At 38.7% G+C, this 11,395-nt stretch overlaps 1 protein-coding gene across 1 annotated transcript in view; it reads right to left on the bottom strand.

Annotated features, from left to right (window-relative positions):
• BOD1L1 (biorientation of chromosomes in cell division 1 like 1) overlaps nt 1–11,395 on the bottom strand; it is a 36,026-nt gene that overhangs the window by 22,077 nt on the left and 2,554 nt on the right. The window contains 8 exon segments of the mRNA XM_031055644.1: nt 1; nt 3–5,389; nt 6,256–6,331; nt 6,997–7,141; nt 7,492–7,615; nt 8,498–8,667; nt 9,993–10,139; nt 10,610–11,206. The exon segment at nt 1 is cut by the window's left edge and continues 697 nt beyond it. Of these exon segments, the coding sequence (XP_030911504.1) occupies nt 1; nt 3–5,389; nt 6,256–6,331; nt 6,997–7,141; nt 7,492–7,615; nt 8,498–8,667; nt 9,993–10,139; nt 10,610–11,206 (6,647 nt within the window).

Genomic DNA, 11,395 nt, shown 5'->3' on the forward strand with positions numbered 1-11,395 from the left:
TATCACATTCTTCCATTGTGCTTAGAGTGATCACTGCCCCCTCCTCCTTATCTTCTACATTTGAAGCAGTGTGTTGATCTTCACTGTCGGTTGCAACTCTTAGCACAGGAGCTCCACATTCTCCCACAAAAATCACAGAACCTTTGCTTTTCCCATCTGCATTGAAAGCAGTAAGTCCAAACTGTTCATCTACAGTTGCAGTGGTCTCCACCACCCTACATTCCTCTGATGCATTTGGAGAGAGAATGGGACCTTCATCTCCTGCTACGATGAGCTGGCTTTCAGCTTGTGGTGCTGCACTGATCAACACTATCTCACATTCTTCTGTCATGCTTGTAGTGATCATAGCAGCTTCATATCTCCCTTCTGTTTCTGAAGCAGTGAGTTTGTTTTCATCTTGCACAGCTACACTAGACATAGGAGCTTCAAAACATTCTGCTGAACTTGTAGAGATCATTAGTGTTTCATTCTTTGACTCTGTGTCCGAGATATGTTGAATCACCTCTCCTGTGACGTCACTTGACATTAGGATTACTTGTTCTTCCACAACACTTGTGGAGATCATAGCACACTCATCCTTTTCTTCCTTCCCACTAGCAGTTGGGTGACTTCCATCATCACCATTATCATCTCCTCCTGTGCTGGATTCACTAGGCATGGGAACCTCATATACCTCCATGTCTATGGAAACCATAGTATTCTCATTGATTTCTTCTATTTTCACAGAAGGGAGCTGACCATCATATTCAACAGCTGCACTTGACATAGGAGCCTCAAATTCCTCCACAATACTGGTGGAAATCATAGCACATTCATCTTTCTCCTGCTTACCTCTGGAAGTATTCACACACTCTTTGAACTCTGCAGCTGTGCTGGGCATAGGCACCGTGTCTTCAGAGTCTATTAAGATCATAGAGTTTTCCCCATTTTTATTTACTCTTGCAACAGCAAGTGGACCTTCTTCAGCATCTGTGGCTGAATGTAAAGGAGCATCTTCCACTGTGCTGGTAGAGATGACATCACCTTTTACCTTTACTTCTCTGTCAGCAGGAGTAAGAGAAGTCTCATCCTTTGGAACTGCACTACTTATAGAGGCATCAAGTCCTCTGCTGTCAGAGAAAGTCATGGCATTCTCATGTTTGTCTTCAGCACCAAACTGTGTCTTATCTTGCATGGCCATAGCACTAGTCATGGGACCCTCACATTCCCCAGCATCTGAGGGAAGCAAGGTACCTTCATGCTTTCCTGTCTGTGCAGCTAAGGCACCCTCATCTGCAGCACTTGCACTGGTCACACTGCTTTCAACAATGCCTTTATCATTTCTGCAGTCTGTGCCACAATTAGCTTTATCTGCACTTGTCATGCTGTTGACAGTAAGCTTATTTGTATCTGTGCCAGCCACTCCTGACTCAGCTTCCATTTGTTCAGCAACTATGCAGATAATGGAACTTTCACCTTCTTCTGCACCTATACAAATTAGTGCACTTTCACTTTCCAATCCTGTACAAGTAGAAGCATGCTCATTTTCTTCATTTCCTCTTCCTGTACTGCTCACAATGTCCTCACCTTCTTCATCCTCTTCTTTTGAGCCTGTACTAGTCACAAAACCTTCATCATCACACAGACCTACACTGACTGTAGTGATACTGGCTTCTTCCTTTGCCCTTGTACTGTCCATTAGACTTTCACATTTTTCAGTTTCTAAACAAACTACAAATCCCTCGTTGCTGTCTTCTATCCCTGTGCAGACTGCTGAAACTTCAGCATCATCTTCTGGGGTTATGCCTGTGCTGGTCACGGCACTTTCACCATTTACAGTATCCTCAGATTTGTCACCACTAGTTCCAGCTGTGGCACTATTGTCTGTGACCACTGCAACACATGCACCAGTTACAGTGTTTTCTCCTTGGGTATCTGTACCAGTCACAGAACAGGCAATGAACTTATGACCTCTTTCTTCTGCACCAGTGCAAGTCACAGTACTTTCATGTTCTTTTACTTGGCCAGCTGTCACATTACCCCTAAATTCACCTGAATTATCACCACTGGTTGACCCTTCACCTGTTTCTGTTCCTGCACTAGTTACAGCTCCATCGCTCTCCATTTCACCTAAGCAGGACACAGAGCTTTCCAATTTGCCTGTATCTACACAAGTTGAGATCTTTGGCTTTTCTTCAGAGCCTGCACTAGTCACAGCATCATCTTTTTCTTCTGTCCCAGCACTATTTACACTGTCTTCAATTTCTGCTCCGCTTGGGTTCACTAAATCCTTACCACCTTCTTCTGCATCAACCATGGTACAGTCACCATTTTCTTCTCCTTCTGTACTTGTTAGGAAGCTTTCACTTTCTGCTAATCCTTCAGTGACAACACTGCCACCACCTTCTTCAGCTGCTGCAACAGTACAGTCACCAATATCTGCTCCTGTGACTGAACTGCAGCCCTCACTACGTTTTACCCATACGCCTGTTGTGAAACCTTCATCAGCTTCTATGCTTGTGCAGATTACTGTCACCTCACTTTCTTCTGAGCAAGTGGTTGTAGCATCACTGTCCTTTCCAGAACGTGATGTACCCTCAGCTCCTTCTCCTCCTGTACTAGTTGCCATTGCAGTGCTCTCAGTGATCTTTTCTGTGCTAGTTCCTATTGCACTGGCAGGAGTTTTTTGTAGGCTGCTATACAACAAACTAAGTTTACTACTTCCTGCACTGGTACCTACAGCATTGCTTTCATTTTTGTCCATGCCAACCACATTAGTCCCTTCTTGCCCATTGGCTATAACAGAGCCTTTGAAACTTTCCTCAGGAACTCCTTCAGGCACTAAAACAGAGGAAGACTGGATCATATCATCAGTGTTATGCACCTTATTCTTTTCCACACTATCCATTATTGTGCTTCTTTCTCCCTTTGTGGAAGGATCTATATTCAAGCACTCTCTGCCTTTTCTTCTTGGGGTAAGTTCTTTTGTTGTTACATCTCCATGATCTTCAGTTATGCCAGATACCAAGTTTCCCTCTTCTCTTTTTAACTTCCTTTTTTGAGAGCCTTCTGATTTGGCTGCTTCATTGTAATCTTCTCGCCTACACACCCCAGCTGTACTGTCTTCCATTGCCCGTTCATCAGGCCGGGACACCTCATTTACTTTTTCCTTACTGTTTGCCATGATGGTGCTGTCACCATCATCTTTCATGACAGAGCTTGGCACTACACGATCTTGCTCCATGTACACAACCTGTGCTGTATGATTCTTCAAAAGGAAAGCATCTTCCAATAAGGAAGTCCCATCTGAATTGTGGCATTCTTTAGACAAGGTACCTAAAGAATCTGTAGAATCTGACATATCCATATCCATGGACTTTGCATCAGCAGCATCTTCTCTTGAAGAATTAATTGCTAAAGGAACATCATCTGAATTAGAATTTATCACAGTTTTTAAATTCTTTGGTCTTCTGCTGTCTTTTGAAGCCTGATCCTTACTGGACGCATTCTTTAAGGTTCTACCACTTGCTTCATACACAATACTTGTTTTATAAGCCCCTTGTTTACTGGGACCATGAGCCATGGAAGCTTTTTTGGACAAAGAGTCTAAGGCACCAACTTGTTTATTAGAAGTATCTTGTTCAACAGTTTTTCCAGCTGCAGGCAGAAACTGTGATTCACAAGCTGCAGGATCTGCCAAGCTGTGTTTTAACTCCTTATTTGAAATAGAACGAGATCCTTTTTGTTTCACGGCACACTTGGCATCTGAGGCTTGGAGAGAGTTTTGAATGTTTTTTCCATCAATATTAGATGCTTCCTGTGCTTTTGTTTTTTTCAAATCAAGTTCAATCAGCTCTTCCTCATGACCAGCATGTAAGTCATTATTCATAGTTGCCTTTTGAGGGGCTGGAACCTGGCTGCTTTCAGTTGTGCTAGCCGATTGCTTTTCCTCCTTAAGTAAATCTTGGTTTGATATACTGCCTTTCCTATTTTCACAGGAGACTTTCTTGCTATGTTTTTTATCCCCTGCCACTGTGACATTAGATAATCTTTCATGTCCACTATCTGTTTCTTTAGTATCTTTATCTTCCAATTTGATGCTCTCTTCCTTCTTCTTTATTTCCTTGTTGCTGTGCTTTAAGTTTCTGCTTTTATGACCTTCAGCAGAGAACCTTCTTTCTAGTTTGGAATTACTTAAGTCTTTATCACCTCTGTATTTCTCTTTTACAGCCCCTTTTTCTCCAGAATGTACCTTAACTCTGTGACTAAAGTCTTTTTGTGATCCCTGAGTTGACTGTGGGCCACTTGCAAGATGAAACTCAGCACCACTCTCCTCCAAACCTTTATCTTCATTCCTGGATTTGTGCTGTTTATCTGAATCATTGTCTTCCATGCTCTTATCTTTGTCTAGCTTCTGTCCAGTGTCTTGTTTTGTTAATTCCTGCAATTCTGTTTCAGATGCTTTGAACTGTTTACTATGACTCTTTGACTTGGACTTTAACAAAATCTTGTCTTCTGCAAGGCTCTTAGATCTTCGTCTATCTTTATGTACACCATCTTCAAGTTTTACATTACTATCAGAGTTAGTTGATTCTACTTCACGTTTATCTTCTGAATAGCTTTCACTCCTTCTGTGTGATGCTGAACCAGATTGCTTTGAGGCACTTAGGGAATCCTTCTGCGGCTTAGAATCACTCAAGGACCTTTTGGTCTTGCATTCTGCTCTTGGTTTGTCTGTTGAGAGATGTCTGTCTTTTTTGTTTTCCTTCCGCAGCAATTCTTCAGTTTTTAAGGTTGATTCAGAAGGGTTTTTTCCATCTTTTCCTGTTACTGACACTTTCCGTTCACTTCGGTGTTTGCTTTTTCTTTCACATTTGTCATCTGAGGAAACTTTTATTTGTTGATTATGTTTCTGGCCACCATCCTCTCCTTTCAAACTTCGCTCAAATGAATGAAGTTCAACATCTTCACCTGACTTGTGAACACCATCTCCTTTATATTTGTGCTTTAAAGGAAGTTTATCTTCTAAAGCAGTTCTTTCCTTTTCATTTTTGTCTCTGTAAGACTTGGCTTCTTTTTTGGCAGAATTTCTCATATGTTGAATTTCTGTGTCAGTATCTTTTTTGGGATGTTTTTCATTCTTAGATATGGATTTCTGCTTCTGTGGTTCCTCAGTATTGACTTCTGCTTTATCCAGTTGTTTTTTTGGATCCCTTGTTTCGCTGTCCTGCTGAGCTCCTTCAGCCTGAAGAGAAGTGGAAGTTTTTCTTTTATGTTCTTTTTCTGCTTTAGAATCACTTTTGCTTTCCTCAGCTGAATGCCCCCATTCCGAAAGTCTTCTGAGCTGTTTACAGACTTCATTTTTTCCATGATTGTGCTTCAATTCTTTGGAAGAATTTTTTTCACAGGTCTACAAAAGAGATTTTTTAATATATATATAAGTACACATTACACAGTTCCCTCACTAATGTGCCTGAACAGAACTAATAAGCACGAATTCTTGAAAAAAAACCTTAATACGCTAGGGAATACACTTAATATTGTAATAAAAATTCATTATAGCCAGGAAATGAAAACTGCCATTTTTCATTCAGCTATCTGCTATAGTGGAAAAATCAAAAGCAGAAGAAGTTATCCTTAAGCTGTCTGAACTTTATTATTTTTTCTTCATAAGGTAATTTTTCTAAAATGACTTTAAAAGGTGTTTGAATAGACAATCACAATTTCAAGTACTCTGTAAGCTACCTTAAATAGCTATTATGCTGTCTGGTAAAACAAAACTGTAACTAAAAATCTGAAACTAAACAACACATCGAAACTTAAAAACAATACATGTAGACTTCTACTTGAACTTCCACTCCCGCCTTTAAACAATTTTATTCATAAAATTCTCACCATAAAAATTTTATTTCCTTTTGTGGTGGAGCACAGTCAGTTTTCCTTAAATTTTCCAGTGAGAAGTTAAAACAGACCAAGCTCAAGTCTTTTACACTGCTCTTTTTAAAAACCCAGCATGCTTCACAGATTACGGCTCAAACTGCATCTCAGGTTCTACTACAACATGCATCAGAATACACAGACCACATTTCAGTGGCTATTAGAATTCAGAAAACATTACTACAGTGATGTCAGATCACTATTACAACTGAAGGAACAGGCAGGGAAAACTTGTGAGTGAGAACAAATGCAATTATACACAGTTTGGAGTGGACATATGAAAGAGCACCATCAGAATTAAAAGGAAGATTGTAAGCTTTATACTTAAGAGACACCTACCTCATTAGTCTTTTGTATTTCTTTAGAATCTTCTTCAGATGGCTCATTTTTCTTTCTGCAGCTATCTTCAGCATGCCTGAAACAGGTATTTGGACAATTTAACAAGAACAATTGGTATCAGCCTAACACTGCCTTGCAAACTTTCTGCTTTCAAAACTGAATGCGAGAAAGAAATGCCCACTAAAAATACAGAATCAGAGTATGATCACCAAACTTCTGACTAATGCATTCAGGCTTTTTTCTCTTGTAAAATTATATATATAGCAGCTTCAAAAATACCCTGAATACCAGTGCTTTTAAGCAGTATTAGGATGACATTAGTACTGCTGCTGTCCCTGTAAAATGGGTAAAAGTTCTCCTTGCCCCATATTTACCTATATGTCGACAGTTATGTACAAAGGTACATATCTACATGAAATATCTATCTAAAGATGAAGCCAACTTGACTTGCCTATTAGATGCACAAACATGTAAAAGCTCTCCATTCTCATGCCTTTATTACCTTCATTATTTTCTGTGAAAAACCACAAAGACTGCTACTGCAGTCTGAGCTGCAACATATTTAATCAACTGTAATTTTTCTGCCAGAATTTCATGCTTATCAGTAACAATATTATGCAAATATTTTGAGAAAAAACTGTTTAAATGGATAAGGCTAAGTACAAAGTTGAAAAGAACCTTTCCAATTTGCAAAAATGAATATTCAAAACATTAAGTCCTTTTGAGCAAATATGTAGATACCTTGAATCTCTTTTTCTTTTTCTGCTCAGGGCCACTTTTTTTTCCAAAAATTTCTGTTCCTTAAGCACATCCTTAATGCTGGTACCAGTTGTTTTTGACTCTAGACTTTTTGATGAAGGTTCTTCTAATTGCAAGCCACTTTTTCCTAAAATAATACATAAATGGTGAAATACACACACATCATTATACTAGAGTTTCAGCTATGAACATAACAGAAAGCAGTACAGAGAGTACTAAGGCATAGCAGAGAATAGCAGTTAGGTGTTAATTAAGCTTAAGTAGTACAATGGATATATGAAAAAGTGAAGAAGAAATTCTGTATTAATTCTTTGCCTTATATTTTTTTCTGTTACATCACTGTTGAGATGTTGGGTTATTAAGGGAAGGAAATGACTATAGCCCTATATGACCATTATTCAAAGCTGAATGTTTTATTCTACGGAGAGTAAGCCAGAGCACGGTGGTGTGGGCTACTCAAAGCTTTTCTTCTCATACCTTTAGCATTCTGATTTCCAGTTTTTAGGGATTTTGTCTTTTCTGCAGCCTTCTGTTTACGTTTTTCTTCAAGTCTCTCTCTGTTAATTCGTCTTCTGAGGAGTCTCTCTTCTTTTTCTTTGGCCTAGAGATACAAAACCAAGGAAAGCAATTTATCATTAGGTCAAAGAGCATTCTTTGACTACAAATGTAAGTCTAAACCCCATAGAAAACAGAACACTGTAGATTACAGAAAACTAAAACATAAATACAACTTTGAAATCATATAAAAGTAATGGAATCCTCTAATATTTTTGTGAAGTTAAATTAGCTGAGTTCCAGAATTTCCTTGCTGCTCAATACTGCAGACTGAAGCTATGCAACTTTCTCAAAGAACATATGTCTATATTGTACGTACATACAGATAAAACGTATTTATTATAAGTATAAATATATGTATCTGGCCAACAGAGAAAATCTAAAAGAACTGCTGCTCCCTCTTCTCTGTGCCGGCCCTTCTGCCACAGAACAGTGTGCACATACTTAAATGCCCGTTTCCATTCTCAGCGGCTGCAGACTTGCTACAAACTACTGATTTCATGGTCAGCAAGTACTACATTTGTAAAGAGCTGGGGTAATGAAGTAGCCCACAGTACTCTACACAAGCCTGATTTACCAAAAAATCTCACTGAAGGCAGGCTGCAGGTGGATATGGGCTACTTTTTTCATCCATATTGTCACAGTATTTTGGAGGGGGGGGGAAGGAGACAGAAAACTGTCATTGCTTTCACTGCCAGAAGCCTTCCAACTATAACCAGCAAAATGCTGTGCTGGAAAGCAGATCATGCCGTATTGCTGGAAACCTGAAGAAAGGGCAGCTGTAGTATAAGGGTAAAAAAAAAAATCCCTGAAGGGAGAAGAAACTGAAGACTCCCCCCTCACACAAACCACCACCAAACCAGCAGTGGAATCTCTGTTTTAAAAAGTTTTGGGGTCAGAAAGTGAGTAGTAGCACAGCCACACTCACAATGGACTGCCGGCGCTGCTCCACGGTTCGCTCATCGTCAGAGTCACTGAAGTACTTGGAGTACAGGAACGGCTTGCGCACGTACGCGTGGCGCACGGGCTTGGCTCTCCCATCGCTCAGCTCCTGTGCGTGCGGCTTCGGCTTACTCTGACTGCTTTTCTCCTCTTCATCTAAACAAAGGTTGGTCAGTGTAGAGTATATTGATAAATTAGGCCAGTGCTTTGAACATAAGTTTTGAGAAGGTAAACCTACTCAAAACACATCAACCATTATTTACTCTTAAACCTAAGCAGTTAAATTAAATCCTTTGAGTATCAAAATATCACTAGATTACGAAAAAATCAAAAGTGCATTGATGTGTTCGTGTACATCATTCAGCCAAAAAATTGCACGACACAAGCCCAGTAATAAACCAGGACACAACAACAGGGCAAACCTCTCTTGCCTCTAATCCCACTGCCTCTTTACACGTAGTATTTAGTAGCTAGCTATGCATGAGAAGTCAATATAATTTCTGCTATGTATTAAATTCTAGTTCTCCCCACACCAAAAATACCAGTAAAGTATTTTAGCACATAAAATCTAGTTGGCTTACTGAAATACATACACAAAACACACTTGGTTACACACATCTAAGCATTAATCAAGTAAAAATAAATAAATCTACTGAAGTTTTATCATTATAACTAGATATAGTGCAATACTGTACAAATTATTTGTATTCATCAAACACACTTAAGGCTTGCCTTCATTTCATAAATATTTAGTCATAACTGAACACAATCTGTCATGTTTCAAAGTAAGAATGAGGCCAGAGAACACACAAGTGATTCAGTGCTTCTAAATTATATTTTTAGAATATAATTTAGAAGCAGAAAAGGTAAGCTGTGAGCATAACAGAGAGAACTCATTCAGGTGCTAAGGCACTCTGCATTATAAAGTGGAAAGTTTTATTAACTACAGAAATCAGAGTCTGAAGTCTGTACTACAAAGGGAGAACACAAAAAGGCAACACAGTCAGTGAAACAACTTGGTGTTTCTGAACTTTTTAAGCTAGATCCATTCCTGTTCTATCTACTGTGGCCAAGCTCCTGAATCCTAAAACTCTAAACCAAATCTGATCTACAAAGCCAGCTACAACCACTACCATGGGATCACAAAGCACTCCAGTGCTATTCCAAGTTCATGGCAGATGGGAGGGGAAAGCCCACAGAACAGTGACATTCACCATTAAGTGCTTTTGTCACCTATGTAATACTGTAGCATAAAAAAGATTTACAATGTTTAGAATATACTATATTATATGAATAAAAATATTCAAAAAGTAAACCCACTACTCATCTTTTGCCACTGCACAAATATTATCCAGTTCACATTCAAAGCCTCTCTCATAGGTAGGTACAATATTGCAAACCCTCAAATTTACAACATGGTACATTCAACAAAAGCATTACATACTCCTTATTGCCAGTTAAAAATGCAATTATTTTACCACCTGATGTGATCTCCCCCTCTTCAGTACTGTCAGAAATTACAGGCTCCTCTTCGCTCTCCTCTTCAAAGGAAGAAAGGTCACTGGTGTGGACAGAGCTGACCGTGATGTCACTGAGTACATCCATATCTGAATCTATTAACATATTTTCTTGCAAAGGAAAAAGCAAAAACAAAGAGCTGTAAGGCAGCACACTGAGTCTGTTAAACTTTTCCTACCAAAACATCAATTTTGTCACTGAAAACAAAACTATGTTAAGAATTAGAAATAGGAAAACAAAATTATAACACCATAATAAAATTACCAGGCTAACTCTGGTTTATTCAAAACAAAAATCACTCTAAGGTAGAACTATAAACTTTAAATGAGGACTGAAATTGTTGAGAGAACTTGCCAGATTAAGATGACCAATCACACACCTGAGAAATCAAAGGTCATCTGACTTCTAATTCAGGTACTTTAGTTAAGAGAGATAGATCAAATCCAATTGTCATCAGCAGACCACTTTGCCAGAACTAGCAGAAAACTTACATTCCAAATATACGGATTCAACTCCTGAATTAACTTAAAAACCTCACTCCTTATCCATATTTTGAGGAAGAGCATTGCCCACACCGTACCTTCTTTAGTGCTTTCAGTTGTTTTATGTTTATTGCTATTTTTTTCTGAAACTAAGTGTTTCACTGGTTCTGACTCTTTTGCTTGCTTTTCTTCTTTTGACTTTGTAGTATCATCATTTTTCTTTGAATGATCAGATTTCTTGTCAAGCTTTTCCTTCTTTTCTTTTCTTCTTTCACTGCTCTCTGATTTCTTGTCAGATTTATCCAATAATTTACTCTTCACATCTTCACTTTCCTGTGGAATATCTTTACTTGTAAACATATTAGCATCCTTTGCTGAATTTTTTGTTTCTTCACTTTGGCAGGGAAGCTCATTTAAATCTTCACACTTTGCAAGTGTTTCAGCCCCTTCTCCAGAAAGGTCACAAATTGCTTTCTCTTTGTCTGACAAATCTTCTGCATTTCTCTCTTTATCAGTGCTACCATCCACACTCTGCTGAGATGAGAGTTTTTTTGCAACTTTGTCATTGTTCTTGGGATTGGAGGTCTCTGTTGAAGCCCTGGCAGCACTTGCTTCTTGATTAAGAGAAGTTATTGTTTCCAAAATGGACATTGCATCACTAGCTACATTAGCACTTGGAGTTGTAGCAGAGACACCTTGAATAGTAAGAAAGAACAGAGTTTTACTTCACCTTAGTTTCCGTAATTCTGTTCTGATAGAAGGTTAAACATGTGAAAAGAAACAGAAATAGATATACCTACAAAATACATATACCTAACAAAAATATTTGACTAATTTTGCCTTGAGAGATTTTGGCTAAAAAAAAAAATTAAAAAACCGAACAA

This window comes from Geospiza fortis, unplaced genomic scaffold (genome assembly GCF_000277835.1).
Source record: "Geospiza fortis unplaced genomic scaffold, GeoFor_1.0 scaffold40, whole genome shotgun sequence".
Classification (NCBI taxonomy): Eukaryota; Metazoa; Chordata; class Aves; order Passeriformes; family Thraupidae; genus Geospiza; species Geospiza fortis.